The sequence below is a fragment of the Oncorhynchus mykiss genome, chromosome 7 (genome assembly GCF_013265735.2).
Source record: "Oncorhynchus mykiss isolate Arlee chromosome 7, USDA_OmykA_1.1, whole genome shotgun sequence".
In the NCBI taxonomy this organism is placed as follows: domain Eukaryota; kingdom Metazoa; phylum Chordata; class Actinopteri; order Salmoniformes; family Salmonidae; genus Oncorhynchus; species Oncorhynchus mykiss.
This window is the reverse complement of record NC_048571.1, coordinates 25,040,359-25,060,075: the sequence shown is the minus strand read 5'-3', so window position 1 is coordinate 25,060,075 and position 19,717 is coordinate 25,040,359. Positions and strand designations below refer to the sequence as shown.

At 44.9% G+C, this 19,717-nt stretch overlaps 1 protein-coding gene across 1 annotated transcript in view; it reads right to left on the bottom strand.

Moving 5' to 3' along the window:
• Nucleotides 1-19,717, bottom strand: part of LOC110527561 (alpha-1,6-mannosylglycoprotein 6-beta-N-acetylglucosaminyltransferase A) — a 118,073-nt gene that overhangs the window by 55,919 nt on the left and 42,437 nt on the right. The window contains exons 4-7 of the mRNA XM_021608927.2: nucleotides 7,845-7,921; nucleotides 5,877-5,966; nucleotides 3,603-3,674; nucleotides 348-509 (exon numbers count right to left, since the gene is read on the bottom strand). Coding sequence (XP_021464602.1) covers nucleotides 348-509; nucleotides 3,603-3,674; nucleotides 5,877-5,966; nucleotides 7,845-7,921 — 401 coding nt within the window. The remainder of the gene's footprint in view (nucleotides 1-347; nucleotides 510-3,602; nucleotides 3,675-5,876; nucleotides 5,967-7,844; nucleotides 7,922-19,717) is intronic.

Here is a 19,717-nt window from a genome sequence, read left to right as displayed (position 1 = left end):
CTAACTAGAGGAAGTATCCACACTGTTAAAAGCCGTAGAGTCAGAAAGAGGAAGTCCTGAAGATCACTAGGGAACTGAAACCTCCATTACTAATCGTTGGGGCCAGGTAGCAGAACACAATAGACTTTCCTTGTTTCAATATTCTCAGTTCAGAAAGGCATGTTCTGATTCTCCAATATTCTCTATATTCTCTAATATTCTCTATTCTTCTATTCTCCAAGTAGCTAATATATTTTTGGCTGTGTGTTTGTGTGAGTGCGTGCGTGCAAGTGTTTTAAGTGCAAGCTTGCATGAGTATGTGTGTGCGTGCACATGAGTACGTGTTTGAGAGCGTGTCCGTGTCCTACCTTCTTCCTCTTGCGCTTGGCCAGGTTCTGCTTGGCAGCCAGGGCGCGGATGGCGTTGATCCAGGGGTCTTCCATGCGCTTGATCCGGAGCATCATCCAGCGGAACTCCTCTCGCCGAGACGTGACCCGGTATAGCTCCTCGAAGCTCGTCCGGATCTCCGTCTAGGAAGACACGACACAAGTTAGACACCCCTACTCTTTAGGAGTTATGGTTTAACCCATTAACCTCTTTCAAGGTTTACCCTATAGAAAGAGAACGTTAGCCTCTGAAAGGGGGTAGGTAGACAAGGTTTGGATCGACAGAAGCTCCAGGTGGGCGGAGTGTGCACATTTTAGACTAAAGTGAAATCTCCACCCACCTGGGGCACAGGACGATGACAAACGAGCACGCACAATTGTGTTTGTCGTGATCAGTTTGAGCAAGGAGGCAGAGAATCGCTGATCTTCATTACATGATGAGTAGTTACAGTGGGGCAAAAAAGTATTTAGTCAGCCACCAATTGTGCAAGTTCTCCAACTTAAAAAGATGAGACAGGCCTGTAATTTTCATCATAGGTACACTTCAACTATGACAGACAAAATTAGGGGAAAAAATCCAGAAAATCACGCTGCAGGATTTTGAATGAATTTTTTTGCAAATTATGGTGGAAAATAAGTATTTGGTCACCTACAAACAAGCAAGATTTCTGGCTCTCACAGACCTGTAACTTCTTCTTTAAGAGGCTCCTCTGTCCTCCACTCGTTACCTGTATTAATGGCACCTGTTTGAACTTGTTATCAGTATAAAAGACACCTGTCCACAACCTCAAACAGTCACACTCCAAACTCCACTATGGCCAAGACCAAAGAGCTGTCAAAAGACACCAGAAACAAAATTGTAGACCTGCACCAGGCTGGGAAGACGGAATCTGCAATAGGTAAGCAGCTTGGTTTGAAGAAATCAACTGTGGGAGCAATTATTAAGAAATGGAAGACATACAAGACCACTGATAATCTCCCTCGATCTGGGGCTCCACGCAAGATCTCACCCCGGGGGGTCAAAATGATCACAAGAACGGTGAGCAAAAATCCCAGAACCACACGGGGGGACCTAGTGAATGACCTGCAGAGAACTGGGACCAAAGTAACAAAGCCAACCATCAGTAACACACTATGCCGCCGGGGACTCAAATCCTGCAGTGCCAGACGTGTCCCCCTGCTTAAGCCAGTACATGTCCAGGCCCGTCTGAAGTTTGCTAGAGAGCATTTGGATGATCCAGAAGAAGATTGGGAGAATGTCATATGGTCAGATGAAACCAAAATATAACTTTTAGGTAAAAACTCAACTCGTCGTGTTTGGAGGCAAAAGAATGCTGAGTTGCATCCAAAGAACACCATACCTACTGTGAAGCATGGGGGTGGAAACATCATGCTTTGGGGCTGTTTTTCTGCAAAGGGAGCAGGACGACTGATCCGTGTAAAGGAAAGAATGAAGGGGGCCATGTGTCGTGAGATTTTGAGTGAAAACCTCCTTCCATCAGCAAGGGCATTGAAGATGAAACGTGGCTGGGTCTTTCAACATGACAATGATCCCAAACACACCGCCCGGGCAACGAAAGAGTGGCTTCATAAGAAGCATTTCAAGGTCCTGGAGTGGCCTAGCCAGTCTCCAGATCTCAACCCCATAGACAATCGTTGGAGGGAGTTGAAAGTCCATGATGCCCAGCAACAGCCCCAAAACGTCACTGCTCTAGAGGAGATCTGCATGGAGGAATGGGCCAAAGTACCAGCAACAGTGTGTGAAAACCTTGTGAAGACTTACAGAAAACGTTTGACCTCTGTCATTGCCAACAAAGGGTATATAACAAAGTATTGAGATAAACTTTTGTTATTGACCAAATACTTATTTTCCGCCATAATTTGCAAATAAATAAATTACAAATCCTACAATGTGATTTTCTGGATATTTCTTTCTCATTTTGTCTGTCATAGTTGAAGTGTACCTATGATGAAAATTGCAGGCCCCTCATATTTTTAAGTGGGAGAACTTGCACAATTGGTGGCTGAATACTTTTTTGCCCCACTGTATGTAGGATTTGAGGTCATTTGTAGATCAGTGATTCTGTAACGCTGTCAAAATCTCCAACACGCACATCGGATATACAGGACATAGAAGGGATTCTCATCAACTTAAACACTAAAGCTACAGAGTGCCAAGTTCTGCCAGGCGCTCTTTGCATTGCAAAGACGTATGGCTCCTCATTGAACGCAGGAATGCAACGATACCAATCTACACATTTCTCCGCTTCTCTCGGGTCAATAATTAAGAAAGCTTTCCCCACAGGCGGCTTGGTTGAGATGTCGTCGTGCCTGCCATTAACAGCTGCTAAAGCTGGGGAAACAACGCTCTGGCAGTGTATTACCATCCCTTATCAGGACAGGAAATCACTGGGAGAGAAAAGTCTGGGGGACCGTGTCCGAAATGGCACCCTATTCCCTATATAGTGCACTACTTTTAACCCATAGCGTTATGGGCCCAGGTCAACAACAACAACAACAACAGCCACCATCAATGGTGATCTCAAAAACAAAAGGACATCCGAAGGGGGGCAAAGAGTATTACATTTGGACTTATCGCATTATCCACAACCAGGAGTATATTTAAAGTCAATAACGGCGAGCCACGCCCGGAGTTCTGACCTCAGACGGCCCTGTAAGGAGATTTAAGCGAGTGCCCATTGGCATGGCGACCGGCGTCATGGTATAAATCCTCTCCCGCTCTATAGTCAGTTACTAACGCAATCACTGGAGTGACTCGACTCTTCAGACAGTGTGTGTGTTAGCCTATGTGCAGCATCTAACATTGCTTATACATTAGGTCGGTACCATTTGAGCTAAAAGACAAGTGGAAGAGGTCATTTCTAAAGAACACATGTTCTAACATTATAAAAGCTATTCAATGCCCTCGTGACTTTTGTGGCATTTGTCTTCAGGCTGGGTATTCTGTCTGGCCAGTCCCCAGAGTGGTGAGAGTGAAAAGGACTGGCCAGGCTGTTGGGTCTTTCAGCAGGGTGCAGAGACTGGCACTTATGCCCTTTTCACTATTGTGTTTTAGGATATTTTCTTATCACGTTGTCATTTTCACATCGTGCCAACCCGAACTGTGTTGGCTCTAACATTTCATTTTCCCGTTGTCCTTTCCAGCGCGGTTCAAGCAACTATACTCAGTTTGTCTCGGCTTGGCAGTGTGGAAAGCCCTTCAGTTCAGACACTCACCTGGCCCCTCCGGTCGGCCTCCTCGTCCAGTGTCTTGGTCCTCCACGGCAGGTGCGGGCACCAGTTCTCCACCTAAAATGACATGAACATCAGAACAAACTGAGATGGAAAATATGACAGAGTATGGGGCCTGTGAACTCTGCCAACGGAGAGGAGAGAGAGGAGGACGCAGGGGCGAGGGAGGGAGGAAGGGACACTAGGGTTGTGCCCCAAAATGGCACCCGCTTCCCTATGTGGTGCACTACGTTAGATAAGAGCCATATAGGCCCTGGTCAAAAGTAATTCACTATATATAGCAAATAGGGTAACATTTGGGATTGAGCCTATAGGAGGCAAATCAGGAAATCATTAGGCAGGTAATTGTTTCAGTGAAAGCAGATGTCATGCCGACAGTGGCCTGGCTCACTTTGATCTCACTTCAGAGGTTCTGATGGGGGGGGGGGTTTGATGCATCGAATAGCAATGGTGGGCCCAGCCTCACTGAGTGCAGATACAGAGATAGACAGAGAAACAATTTGGCCCCACCCTACTGTAATGACATCCTATTCCCCATATAGTGCACTACTTTTGGGGTTTCTGGCTGAAAGGGTGTAGGGCTCTGGCCAAAAGTAGAGAGGCAGAGAGAGAACGAACAAGGCTGATACTACATGGAAATACATGCATATCGCCATTGTGAAAGCAAGTCACACCGACTGAGATAGAGAGACCTCTCACTGGCTGCGTACCTAAAAGTTCCCTATGGGCCCTAGTCAGAGTTACTGTACTAAATAGGGAATAGGATGGCATTTGGTACGCAGCAACCCTCTCTCTCCCTTAAAGGAGAATTCCACCCACACACACAGTCCCAAAATCATTTACATGTCAGCAATCAAGTTCTCATGCCATATAAAGGTTCAGAATACAGAAATACAGCCGGTGTTATGCATTTTGCATCATATGATGCTGAGTGTTGCATAACATGATGCAAAATGCATCATACTGGCTGTATTTTGAAAGTGATATATCTTGATTGCTGCCATGCAAAACATTTTGGGACTATATCAACAATGGACTAATGAAACAAATACTAGAATATAGTTTTGGGGTGGAGTTTTCCTTTAATGGATAAGGTACATGTCTCTCCCAACAGGTATTTTCAGTGGAGTAAAATGACACTGCACTTCCCCCAAGCACTGATCTCAACATTTATAAGCTCCCACATCTGACCAGCTCCCACATCTGACCAGCTCCCACATCTGACCAGCTCCCACATCTGACCAGCTCCCACATCTGACCAGCTCCCACATCTGACCAGCTCCCACATCTGACCAGCTCCCACATCTGACCAGCTCCCACATCTGACCAGCTCCCACATCTGACCAGCTCCCACATCTGACCAGCTCCCACATCTGACCAGCTTCCACATCTGACCAGCTCCCACATCTGACCAGCTCCCACATCTGACCAGCTCCCACATCTGACCAGCTCCCACATCTGACCAGCTCCCACATCTGACCGAGAATAATCAACATAAAGAGTCAGGGACTTGAGTTTGATTAAAAACTTCACTTCAGTCATTGCTACTTAGCAATGAGCTTCTCATACATCTGGAGTGTTGTGTTTGGGTGTGCGTACCGTACTCGCTAGGGTCATCAGAATGCTACGGTATAAATGGGCTTTACATCTGGAGTGTTGTGTTTGGGTGTGCGTACCGTACTCGCTAGGGTCATCAGAATGCTACGGTATAAACGGGCTTTACATCTGGAGTGTTGTGTTTGGGTGTGCGTACCGTACTCGCTAGGATCATCAGAATACTACGGTATTAATGGGCTTTACATCTGGAGTGTTGTGTTTGGGTGTGCGTACCGTACTCGCTAGGGTCATCAGAATGCTACGGTATAAATGGGCTTTACATCTGGAGTGTTGTGTTTGCGTGTGCGTACCGTACTCGCTAGGGTCATCAGAATGCTACGGTATAAATGGGCTTTACATCTGGAGTGTTGTGTTTGCGTGTGCGTACCGTACTCGCTAGGGTCATCAGAATGCTACAGTACATGTTTCCATATCAATTCCTAGAAAAAAATTCTGCGCTGTAGTATAATTCACAAGTACATAGTTCAGTCGTCAAGGGCGCGTGGAGTTGCAGTGGATGAATACGTAAAGAGCTGGGGCGTTCCACGTCCCCTAGGCTGTTAACACTGAATGTCAATGAGTAGATCAAACCACACTGTAGCCACTGTGCGCACGAGCACGGACACAGACACACGTGCACAGACAGACACAGACACCACTCACCTCGCTGAGATATATGAAGAAGGAGCAGGTGGAGCCGTCCACACCGTAGTTAGTGTAGCATGAGTCTGACCGCCACATGTCCTTCATCCACTGAGGAAGAGGAGGAGAGACAATCAGGACTGAACACAATAGGTTCCAGTTTAGCCTACCAATCCACATGCCTTGGCCAGTCCTCCCATCCCATGTGTAGGAGCTGTGGGATGTGTGTGTGTGTGGACCCAATCCAAGAAAAAGAACCAGGCAAAATAAGCAAAGAAACAGGGACAAAAAAAGTGATTCTGGGCAAAGTGTCAATGGCACTGAAAGTGAAAAAGTGTTTTTTGTTGAATGTGCTGACATTTGAGATTCAACTGCAAAAATACATTGTTTTCAGATGTTCACAGATGGAGATGTGTAAAACGGCAGGTAGCATAGTGGTTAGTGTTGGGAAAGTAACCAAAAGGTTGCTGGATCGAATCCCCGAGCTGACACGGTAAAAATCTGTCGTTCTGCCCCTGAACAATGCAGTTAACCCACTGTTCCTAGGCCGTCATTGTAAATAAGAATGTGTTCTTAACTGACTTGCCTAGTTAAACAAAGGTTAAAGAAAGAAGGGGAAAAAATCTGCTGAATCCCAGTGAAGAAGCAGAGTGAAGGCGCAGAGTGAAGGAACAGAGTGAAGAAGCAGAGTGAAGGCGCAGAGTGAAGGAGCAGAGTGAAGGAGCAGAGTGAAGGCGCAGAGTGAAGGCGCAGAGTGAAGGAGCAGAGTGAAGGAGCAGAGTGAAGGCGCAGAGTGAAGGCGCAGAGTGAAGGAGCAGAGTGAAGGCACAGAGTGGGGATACGACTTGGCCAAGGCTACGGGGGAATATGGCTTACAGTCTGGGTTAGGAATAATGGTGTTCCACTCCAACACTGACACATTAAGGCTGAGTCTCAAATGACACCCTATTCATTATGGGCCCTTGTCAAAAGTAGGGCACGACATAGGGAATAGGCTGCCATTTGGGACGTAGCCTGCCATTGCCTCTTTCCATCACTGCAATTTCCATCAGATTTTTCTATCCGATTTCCATCCCATTGTTTTTGAATGACTAGGCTATGCAGAGTCGGTGTAGGTTTATATGAGACTGCCCTAAATAATTCCACTGAGATTGACAGCCACCCAAGTAAGTCCCCTGGAATGAGTCACGCAAGGCAGATGAAAACATCACGTGCAGCCAATTGACTTGAAAAGGTATTCGACAGGGGTTTATGAATTCCGAAGTATATTGTAATGGGAAGGAGCAAGAAGTCTTCAATATGTTTTTTGTTCCCGCTGAAAACCTTGTGAAAGATTATTCTAATAATAATTATTCCATCCATCAGAGCACAATAACAGGAAGGAAAAGGATGCCAGTAGGAAGTTTGTACCATGTACAGTATTATATAGCACTGTGACAGCTGGGATTTCCACCATACCCATAAAAACGCCAGAGGAATAAAAGAAACTGTCTGAAGTTATTTTACGAGCCAACAGTTTAGTCAGCAGAAACATTTAGGCCACGCACAACAGAATACACTGAAAAGCTGCATTCTGATTTAACCTCAATGAAACACTTGAGATTTAATGTGGTTGAAATAATCCCATTTAAAAAAGAGAAAGGAGATAGACATTTGAGACAAAGGGAAGCTAAATAGGACAAAACAGCTCATCTGTTTCCGCTAGGGAGCCTGTTTGAGCCCTGTTTTGTCTCTTTTAAAAATGGTGATCGGCTAGCCATGCCTGCCTTTCCTTGGTGCCAGCGGAGGCTTGGGAGCAGCGCACAGAGCAGATGGCCTTTATGATATGACGGTATCTGCTCCGGGCAGACTCTGGCCTGGGGCTGGAGGGCTGTGATTACTGCTGTTGCTGGTGGTTAGTGGATGTGTGTGTGTGTCTGTGTGTGTGTGTGTGTGTGTGTTTGTGCGTGTGCGCATGTGTGCGTGTGAGCGCGTGTGTATGTCGCTGACCTTGACTTTGCCCTCACAGTGAGGGAAGCCGTCCATGGGGGGAAGCTCACATTTCTCCTGAGCGCCGTTCAGCAGATCTGAGGAAAGAGAGGAGAGAGAGAGAGGAGAGAGAAAAAGAGAGGAGAGAGAAAAAGAGAGGAAAGAGAAAAAGAGAGGAGAGAGAGGAGAGAAAAAGAGAGGAGAGAAAAAGAGAGGAGAGAAAAAGAGAGGAGAGAGAGAGAGGAGAGAAAAAGAGAGGAGAGAGAGAGAGGAGAGAGAGAGGAGAGAAAAAGAGAGGAGAGAGAGAGGAGAGAGAGAGGAGAGAAAGAGAGGAGCGAAAGAGAGGAGAGAAAGAGAGGAGAGAAAGAGAGGAGAGAAAAAGAGAGGAGAGAGAGATAGGAGAGAAAAAGAGAGGAGAAAAAGAGAGGAGAGAAAAAGGAAGGGATCAACAAACCGTGCAGGTCTGGAATTGACAAACTAAGACGACACGGAGAGATCAATACACAGGCATGAATGAACACACTCCTGTGCACATACACACTGCCTCAGGCATGTATGCGCATGACACAACAAAAATACACACACACACACACACACACACACACACACACACACACACACACACACACACTTTGGGTTTACACATCAAAAAGCTCAGGACAACCAATGACTTCACTGGGTCTGTAATTCCATGTACCCTCAGGGAGGTGATGGTATTTGGAAGAGACTGAACACGGCCCAGAACTGAAACAACATATGTATGTATGTGATGTGTGCTGTCTCCCAATAGCACGAGCACAGGTAGCGTAACTTGTGTGACCACATGGTACCATCCAGCCAGCCAGCCAGACATCGCGACAGATACATGATGCCAGTGAGGCTATGCTATGCTGTGCTGCTCCCCTGGCCGGGCATACAGTGGTGATAACTATACCGAATGCAGCAGACTGACGCAGGTTCAGATAAGCTCGCTCTCTGCCAGCCTCACACCGTGACAACAGACATGGGTGGAGTTTAGATATGTCGGCGGCACTAAAAGGCGTTAATGGAACGAGATGCTGGGAAAAGTCACATTCCAATAAAGAAAATGTGATGGCATCACCCATAAATAAAAGATGAGTCGTTTCAATCGTTTTTTTGTTAAAAAAAATAAGAAGAAGAAAATGATTGGGTGCGTCCCAAAATGCCCCTCTGTTTCCTATATAAAGTGCAAAACCTTAGCGCACTCGTGTTCCTGTGAGGATGAAAACACCAGGGTTGGGGGAAGGTGTCCCATTAAAGAAATGTCTGTTACATGACAGAGGTGATGAGGCTCAGTCAGGGCTTTATTTTCTCAGGGGGCTGTCTGAAAGGCTGTCATCATGCCCATGGTCGTGATTGCCCTGTCCATTAGGCTGGTACTCTCTCACAGTCCGAGGGAAACTTTGTTTGGACTGACAAGAGGATATTGCCATTGGGGCCTGTGGCTTGGCCATGAGTGAACTACAGGTATCAGCTCTGACCTTTAAACGAGTTCGATAACAATAAGGGAACCTTTGCAGACTGCGTGTCTTGTCCTGTTAAAAATCTCTTAACAGTCACTACTTGTTCTGTGAACATTTGTTCTGAAGAGCAAAGCATCTGCACAAAATGGATAGAAAAAAAGAGGCAGGATTTTTACCATTTGCGACCCATGGGGATCTTGCCAATAACAAAGAGGCAGGATTTTTACCATTTGCGACCCATGGGGAGCTTGCCAATAACAAAGAGGCAGGATTTTTACCATTTGCGACCCATGGGGAGCTTGCCAAAAATAAAGAGGCAGGATTTTTACCATTTGCGACCCATGGGGAGCTTGCCAATAACAAAGAGGCAGGATTTTTACCATTTGCGACCCATGGGGAGCTTGCCAATAATAAAGAGGCAGGATTTTTACCATTTGCAACCCATGGGGAGCTTGCCAATAATAAAGAGGCAGGATTTGTACCATTTGCGACCCATGGGGAGCTTGCCAATAACAAAGAGGCAGGATTTTTACCATTTGTGACCCATGGGGAGCTTGCCAATAACAAAGAGGCAGGATTTTTACCATTTGTGAGCCATGGGGAGCTTGCCAATAACAAAGAGGCAGGATTTTTTACCATTTGCGACCCATGGGGAGCTTGCCAATAACAAAGAGGCAGGATTTTTACCATTTGTGACCTATGGGGAGCTTGCCAATAACAAAGAGGCAGGATTTTTACCATTTGTGACCCATGGGGAGCTTGCCAATAACAAAGAGGCAGGATTTTTTCCATTTGTGACCTATGGGGAGCTTGCCAATAACAAAGAGGCAGGATTTTTACCATTTGTGACCTATGGGGAGCTTGCCAATAACAAAGAGGCAGGATTTTTACCATTTGTGACCTATGGGGAGCTTGCCAATAACAAAGAGGCAGGATTTTTACCATTTGTGACCTATGGGGAGCTTGCCAATAACAAAGAGGCAGGATTTTTACCATTTGTGACCCATGGGGAGCTTGCCAACAACAAAGAGGCAGGATTTTTATAATTTGCGACCCATGGGGAGCTTGCCAATAACAAAGAGGCAGGATTTTTACAATTTGTGACCTATGGGGAGCTTGCCAATAACAAAGAGGCAGGATTTTTACCATTTGTGACCTATGGGGAGCTTGCCAATAACAAAGAGGCAGGATTTTTACCATTTGTGACCTATGGGGAGCTTGCCAACAACAAAGAGGCAGGATTTTTACCATTTGTGACCTATGGGGAGCTTGCCAACAACAAAGAGGCAGGATTTTTACCATTTGTGACCTATGGGGAGCTTGCCAACAACAAAGAGGCAGGATTTTTACCATTTGTGACCTATGGGGAGCTTGCCAACAACAAAGAGGCAGGATTTTTACCATTTGTGACCTATGGGGAGCTTGCCAATAACAAAGAGGCAGGATTTTTACCATTTGTGACCTATGGGGAGCTTGCCAACAACAAAGAGGCAGGATTTTTACCATTTGTGACCTATGGGGAGCTTGCCAATAACAAAGAGGCAGGATTTTTACCATTTGTGACCTATGGGGAGCTTGCCAATAACAAAGAGGCAGGATTTTTACCATTTGTGACCTATGGGGAGCTTGCCAATAACAAAGAGGCAGGATTTTTTCCATTTGTGACCTATGGGGAGCTTGCCAACAACAAAGAGGCAGGATTTTTTCCATTTGTGACCTATGGGGAGCTTGCCAACAACAAAGAGGCAGGATTTTTTCCATTTGTGACCTATGGGGAGCTTGCCAACAACAAAGAGGCAGGATTTTTACCATTTGTGACCTATGGGGAGCTTGCCAACAACAAAGAGGCAGGATTTTTACCATTTGTGACCTATGGGGAGCTTGCCAACAACAAAGAGGCAGGATTTTTACCATTTGTGACCTATGGGGAGCTTGCCAACAACAAAGAGGCAGGATTTTTACCATTTGTGACCTATGGGGAGCTTGCCAATAACAAAGAGGCAGGATTTTTACCATTTGTGACCTATGGGGAGCTTGCCAACAACAAAGAGGCAGGATTTTTTACCATTTGTGACCTATGGGGAGCTTGCCAATAACAAAGAGGCAGGATTTTTACCATTTGTGACCTATGGGGAGCTTGCCAATAACAAAGAGGCAGGATTTTTTCCATTTGTGACCTATGGGGAGCTTGCCAACAACAAAGAGGCAGGATTTTTACCATTTGTGACCTATGGGGAGCTTGCCAATAACAAAGAGGCAGGATTTTTTCCATTTGTGACCTATGGGGAGCTTGCCAACAACAAAGAGGCAGGATTTTTACCATTTGTGACCTATGGGGAGCTTGCCAATAACAAAGAGGCAGGATTTTTACCATTTGTGACCTATGGGGAGCTTGCCAACAACAAAGAGGCAGGATTTTTACCATTTGTGACCTATGGGGAGCTTGCCAATAACAAAGAGGCAGGATTTTTACCATTTGTGACCTATGGGGAGCTTGCCAATAACAAAGAGGCAGGATTTTTACCATTTGTGACCTATGGGGAGCTTGCCAATAACAAAGAGGCAGGATTTTTACCATTTGTGACCTATGGGGAGCTTGCCAATAACAAAGAGGCAGGATTTTTACCATTTGTGACCTATGGGGAGCTTGCCAATAACAAAGAGGCAGGATTTTTACCATTTGTGACCTATGGGGAGCTTGCCAATAACAAAGAGGCAGGATTTTTACCATTTGTGACCTATGGGGAGCTTGCCAATAACAAAGAGGCAGGATTTTTACCATTTGTGACCTATGGGGAGCTTGCCAATAACAAAGAGGCAGGATTTTTACCATTTGTGACCTATGGGGAGCTTGCCAATAACAAAGAGGCAGGATTTTTATAATTTGTGACCTATGGGGAGCTTGCCAATAACAAAGAGGCAGGATTTTTACCATTTGTGACCTATGGGGAGCTTGCCAATAACAAAGAGGCAGGATTTTTACCATTTGTGACCTATGGGGAGCTTGCCAATAACAAAGAGGCAGGATTTTTATAATTTGTGACCTATGGGGAGCTTGCCAATAACAAAGAGGCAGGATTTTTACCATTTGTGACCTATGGGGAGCTTGCCAATAACAAAGAGGCAGGATTTTTATAATTTGTGACCTATGGGGAGCTTGCCAATAACAAAGAGGCAGGATTTTTATAATTTGTGACCTATGGGGAGCTTGCCAATAACAAAGAGGCAGGATTTTTATAATTTGTGACCTATGGGGAGCTTGCCAATAACAAAGAGGCAGGATTTTTATAATTTGTGACCTATGGGGAGCTTGCCAATAACAAAGAGGCAGGATTTTTATAATTTGTGACCTATGGGGAGCTTGCCAATAACAAAGAGGCAGGATTTTTACCATTTGTGACCTATGGGGAGCTTGCCAATAACAAAGAGGCAGGATTTTTACCATTTGTGACCTATGGGGAGCTTGCCAATAACAAAGAGGCAGGATTTTTACCATTTGTGACCTATGGGGAGCTTGCCAATAACAAAGAGGCAGGATTTTTACCATTTGTGACCTATGGGGAGCTTGCCAACAACAAAGAGGCAGGATTTTTACCATTTGTGACCTATGGGGAGCTTGCCAATAACAAAGAGGCAGACGGAGTGACCAAATCGTGCATCCAAAAGAGCCAAATATTAGACAATGCATCACTTTGTTCTCTAGCGATTGATCAGTCCTAGATTCATTATTAAACCTTCAGGGTCGGCTCAGCCCAAACGCCAAGTTCTGACGAGGCCCGCCGTGATTGGGCTAAAGACTAAAACTCTATGGCCCATAGTCCAATGACAATTCATCCTTCTGTACCGAGTAGCATTCACTAAGAAACAAAGAGATTTCAGTGAGCGAGAAGAAAATGTATCAGAATTCTATTGAACAGAACGTCATGTGATCTCTGCACACAAAGCCATTCTATCCTACCACGTCAGGAGTGTGTGTGTGTGTGTGTGTGTGTGTGTGTGTCAGTTACTGGGAGGGGACCTCCTTCTGATAATATATAGTCTCTACTCCAAGAAAAATCACTGATTGAAATGAATTTAATTCGCACAGCGCTTTGACTTAATAACCCTCGATGTAAAGAGCACATGCTGCGACGCGGCCCTCTCGTCTATTTTAATATCTTTGTTGTTTTCATACTCACAATGGCTGCGCAATACATCATTTATATAATAGACAGCATAGTGCCGGATACAGTAGACAAATGAGAACGCTCCGGGGTGAAGTTCCACCTAGGTACAGATCTAGGATGAGCTTCCCTCCCTCAAACTTAACATTTACCTCCCTATGGTTAACGCAAAACTGACTCGAGATCAGCATCTAGCGGACACTTCAACGCTGCTATTCACCAACTTCCAGTGGGTCCAAACCACCTAAAGATGCCTTTGAAGCTGCTCCCGTTTCAGCCATTATCTGCTAGAAGAAGCCTTTGAGCGAGATGAGAGAGAAGACAGTCAATCAGGGGTGTTTGAGGGGATCCGTTTGAACGAAGGCGATGCGCAGAATCAATCATCACATAATGAGTAGCCCCTAGCAGTGATTCTGCGCAGTCCAACTGCAGTGGAATCACACGTGCCCAGCGCAACACCCTGAGCCAGTGTGTGCGACACCGCAGGCTATGCGTTGGTTGCATGTTCATATTTACTGTGTGTATTTCTGTATTCTGCCGTGCTAATCTGGAAAAGAGACCAAGGTATCAATATGACTCCCGGTTAAAACAAAGGTGAAATTAATGTGGAAATGGACAACAGTCATGTGGTCATGAGACGGCTAGCCTGAGACAAAAGGCCTAAGGTTTAGCCACGGTTTCCCGGGGCAACAGGAGCAGGAGAACAATAGGGGGAGGCAGACAGATTATTATTAAAGTATTTTCTATACACACACACACACATACACACACACACACCCTCTCTCCCTCCCTCCCGACAAGAAAGAGACCAGCTGATATGAGCAGAGACTGGCTGAGATCTCACCAGCCAGTGTGTCAGTGACAAAACATGGCTCCTTAAGTCGCTGCTGCTTTAATCAAGCAGAAAGAGCTGCCTATCGCCAAGTGGCAGGCTAAATATAGCCGCATTCTAATCAAACGTCAGAGAGGTGGTATTTAAACCTAACAAGAGATCTTTCCACATCCTGTGCTCCACAGAGCATCTTTAAGCCTGATGAGCATCTTTAGTCTGATGAACCCGCACAGCGATGTTTAGGATTTAGATTGACATGCTGCGCTGTGGTCACGGCAACTGCAAAGCTTGCATAATAGTATTCTGTGGAACATGCACACGGTATTACGGGGCTGTGTCTGAAAGTACCAGCAGAGCTACCCGTCTCTGAGTAAACACACACACCCGCACACACATGGACAAAGACACATGGGGGTAGGTGGTCTGTGAGGAAATGTCCTTTGAACCCATTCCCCTAGTCTGTTGGTATAAACCCCCGGTTTGAGGTCAACCACAACACACACGTGTCTCATAGCAGGACCGTTGTGCTAGAAACGTAACTCTGCAAAGGAATAGTCTATCGCAATAGCAGACAGAGCCAAATCCCTCTCCTGCACGAAGGGGAAATGAAGGCTAACGTCAAGCAAAGCCAATCATCTGATAATGCGTTCCCCCGATAAGCCCTCCGCGGGCCTAACCCACACCTCTACGTGACAGGGACAGAGAGAACTAAGGCCATGACGATGATAGAAAGATGACACCATCAGCAGCATTGCGCAAGACCACTTCCACAGAATGCAGGAAACATGAGGGTGCTAGTCAACGACACAGCACTAGTGGAGATCCTTGAGGAGGAGTTCTATGGTTTACAAAATGTCATCCGACCAGACTGGAGTTGCAAAAATTCACTCCATTATTATACCCTTTGCTCGAAATCCAGATGGAACTGTTAATAGATCATATAAAGATCCAGACAATCACAAAATGCGATTCTGGAATTTTACAAGCCTAAAATCAGACAAGGCAGCAGCTACTAGCAATAGTAGTGCTGTATGTCCTTTGTCATTCTGCTCTCCTTTGTCATTCTGCTTCTCTGAGTTGATCCCGAAGCTAAACCCAGGTTTAGCATGGGTTAACTCAAAATGGACTTTGGGACTAGATACATCAAGCTTAAAGTTACACCCGTTCCTCTTCTTCAGCCCCCCTTCAAACTCATTCCTCTCCTCACAGTCCTGCGCTCATCACCATCCACCTCCTGACATTCGAAGCCTTCTGAAAGCATTACGTAAGGAAGAAGCCTCATGGAATCCACTCAACAATGAATGGTACCGTTACAGAGTGGGAGAGATGCATGGGGTGGCTCCAAAATGGCACCCTATTCCCTATAACGTGCTCTACTTATGACCTGAGGGCCCTGGTCAAAAGTAGTGCACTATATAGGACATATGGTGCAATTTCAGACACAACCATGGTCCAGCTCCATAATGGCAAGATATAAAAAATAGATTTCCCCCGCTTTTCATCTCTCTCAAAGCTTCTGTTCCATCAAGACCACAGCTCCGACTTTGGGTGTACTTTACCGTGCGAGTGAAGACATCTTTGAACACCTCATCAATTAAGCAAGAGGCAGCTAATGGAGAGTGCCCTCTCAGCCACAGAACAGCTGTAGGCTCTCAGTGTGGTGACAGGAGGAGAGGGGTGTGTGTGTGTGTGTGTTTTCCTACATTATCAGGACCCCAATGTCCTAACAATTCACCCGAATGTCCTGACAAGGTAGGAAAACAACAACTTTTTTTAGAAAGCCAGGACTTTTTGCTTTTGTCGAAGTTGGTCAAATGCTATTTCAAGCTTAAGGTTTAGGGTTTTGGGGGTTAAGGTAAGGGTTAGGGGGGGAAACAATCTGGAATTCCACAAAAATAAAGTTGTGTGGACTAGAGGCCGATTTTTCAACACTGATACCGATTATTGGAGGACCAAAAAAAGCCGATATCGATTAACTGGATGATTTGACAATTACAACAATACTGAATGAACCTTATTTTAACTTAATACATCAATACATCAATTTAGTCTCAAGTAAATAATGAAACATGTTCAAATTGGTTTAAATAATGCAAAAACAAAAGTGTCGGAGAAGAAAGTAAAAGTGCAATATGTGCCATGTAAGAAAGCTAACGTTTCAGTCCCTTGCTTAGAACATGAGAACATATGAAAGCTGGTGGTTCCTTTTAACATGAGTCTTCAATATTCCCAGGTAAGAAGTTTTAGGTTGTAGTTATTTTTGGCCTATTTCTCTCTATACCATTTGTATTTCATATACCTTTGACCATTGTATGTTCTAATAGGTACTTTAGTATTGCCAGCCTAATCTCGGGAGTTGATAGGCTTGAAGTCATAAACAGTGCAATGCTTGAAGCACAGCGAAGTGCAGGAAAGTGCTGTTTGAATGAATGCTTACAAGCCTGCTGCTGCCTACCACCGCTCAGTCAGACTGCTCTATCAAATCATAGACTTAATTATAATATAATAACACACAGAAATACGAGCCTTAGGGCACTAATATGGTAAAATGCATGTTAGCAGGCAGTAGTAACTAAATATGCAGGTTTAAAAATATATACTTGTGTATTGATTTTAAGAAAGGCATTGATGTTTATGGTTAGGTACACATTGGTGCAACGACAGTGCTTTTTTCGCGAATGCGCTTGTTACATCACCCGTTTGGCGAAGTAGGCTGTGATTCGATGATAAATTAACAGGCACCACATCGATTATATGCAACACTGGACAAGCTAGATAAACTAGTAATATCATCAACCATGTGTAGTTAACTAGTGATTATGTTAAGATTGATTGTTTTTTTATAAGTTTAATGCTAGCTAGCACCTAACCTTGGCTCCTTACTGCACTCGCATAACAGGTAGTCATTCTGCCATGCAGTCTCCTCGTGGAGTGCAACGTAATCGGCCATAATCGGTGTCCAAAAATGGCAATTACCGATTGTTATGTAAACTTGAAATCGGCCCTAATTAAATGGGCCATTCCGAGGAATCGGTCGACCTCTAGTGTGGACCTTGAGGGGATGTTGTGGAAGTGGAGAAGCTGGATGATGACCATAAACAGGGGGTGATTTTCCATGGAGGAAAAAACACACACACCCACACCTGGAGCGAGGCTGCCAGCATGGCTGCTGTTGATTGACTCTAGTCTGGAGAAGTCATCCAGAACAGTCTTTATTCTCTACAGGACCTCACAACAGCGTAGGGACAGAACAACATGTACGTCCTAGTGTGTGTGTGTGTGTGTGTGCGCGAGTGCACTCGTGCCCGTTCTCGGCTACAGGCTCTCACCAGGGCCCGGTTTCCCAAAAGCATCTTAAGGCTAAGTTCATTGACCTCAATGGCTCTAACGGCGAACTTAGCCTCGAGCTCAATAGTTCTAATGATGAACTTAGCCTTAAGATAATTTGGGGAAACCAGTCCCAGAACTTCAGTCTCGTGGCAGGGTAAATAACAAAGGTTCCCAGAGTCCCTGTGGCAGCCAAAAGCCTTGATTTATCATCTCATCATCTCCCAAGCATGACTAACGTTCCCCAGTTTCAAATTAATTAAGAAGAGCTGTGTAATATTTACTAATGAGTCAAAGCCGCAATGCTGGGAAGAATCCATTGTGAGGGTAACATTTCTGAGAATTCAGGTAGGTCAGGGACAGGGCTTTGAATAGCATTTGAATAACATTGACTCTGTACCGGCCCCTCCCCCCCGGTATATAGCCTCGTTATTGTAATTTTATTGTGTTACTTTATATATACTTTTTATATTTTACTTTTCTTTATTTAGTAAAGATTTTCTTAACTCTATTTCTTGAACTGCATTGTTGGTTAAGAGCTTGTAAATAAGCATTTCGCCTGTTGTATTCGGTGGATGTGACAAATCAAATGTGATCTTACATTTCCAATCCTCATTCAAAAGGCGCCAATGTGCTGTCTGGGTTGAAGTTGCTCTTAGACTCTGTATTTCCTCCACTAATGATTAACAGGGCCTAAAATTAACACCAGCGCGTAGATTTTGGGATTGTCGGGGTGAACTGTCTATTTCACCAGCCACCTTGACGGGTGGTCAGGGCGAGCATTTCACTCACATTTGTGAATACAAATAGTCAAGAATGATCTAATTTATAGTCAAACAAATGCTGCAGAAGCTGCTTTCAAAGTATTTCTGCCTTTTCGTTTCATAGCTGGTAAATGAACCGCACAAAGTCAAAGAACTACGAATCCCATATAGCTTATTCTCCTTTGAGCTACAACACCGCCTGGCTGCGGTGTTGAGTGAAATACACATTTTTTTAGAAGCGCTGCGCAACAGGCATAAAAGTCTGTCTAATTTACTTGAAACTAAAGTCTACTGAAGTGGGACGCTGTTGTGTTTCTTGGCTAGTTACATTGTTTTGTTCACAAGCTAGGATGTTTTTCTAAGCTGGAGTTTCAACTGCTAGGGAAGAAAAGAAAAACGCTTCTACCAGTCAGAATCAATCTCAAAAGGTATACGCGATACACCATATACGCGATACACCATATACGCGATACACCATATACGCGATACACCATATATATACAAAAGTGGTGGATTCAGCTATTTCTGCCACACCTGTTCCTGATTGTTCGTCGGGAGCTCCATGAGCAGCCCCACACAAGCCAAGCCAAAGATCAGCATGCGCAATGCAAAGTGTCGGCTGGAGTGGTGTAAAGCTCGCCGCCATTGGAGCAGTGGAAACACGTTCTCTGGAGTAATGAATCTGGGTTTGGCAGACGCCAGGAGAACGCTACCTGCCCGAATGCATAGTGCCTACTGTAAAGTTTAGTGGAGTAGGAATAATGGTCTGGGCTGTTTTTTCATGGTTCGGGCTAGGCCCCTTAGTTCCTGTGAAGGGAAATCTCAACGCTACAACATACAATGACATTCTAGACAATTCAGTGCTTCCAACTTTGTGGAAGGCCCTTTCCTGTTTCAGCATGACAACAGCCATAGGGCACAAAGCGAGGTACACACAGAAATGGTTTGTTGAGATCAGTGTGAAAGAACTTGACTGGCCTGCAAAGAGCCCAGAGCTCAACCCCATTGAACACCTTTGGGATTAATTGGAACACCGACTGCGAGCCAGGCCTAATCTCCCAACATCAGTGCCCGACCTCACTAATGCTTGTGGCTAAATGGAAGTAAGTCTCTGCAGCAATGTCTTCCCAGAAGAGTGGAGGCTGTTATAGCAGAAAAGGGGTGACCAACTCCATATTAATGCTCATGACTTTGGGATGAGATGTTCGATGAGCAGGTGTCCACATACTTTTGGTAATGTAGTGTATTTTGGTATAATAAAAAAATATTCAATATACTAGATGAGTTACTTCTTACTAGTTATACATTTACTAAAAATAAATAT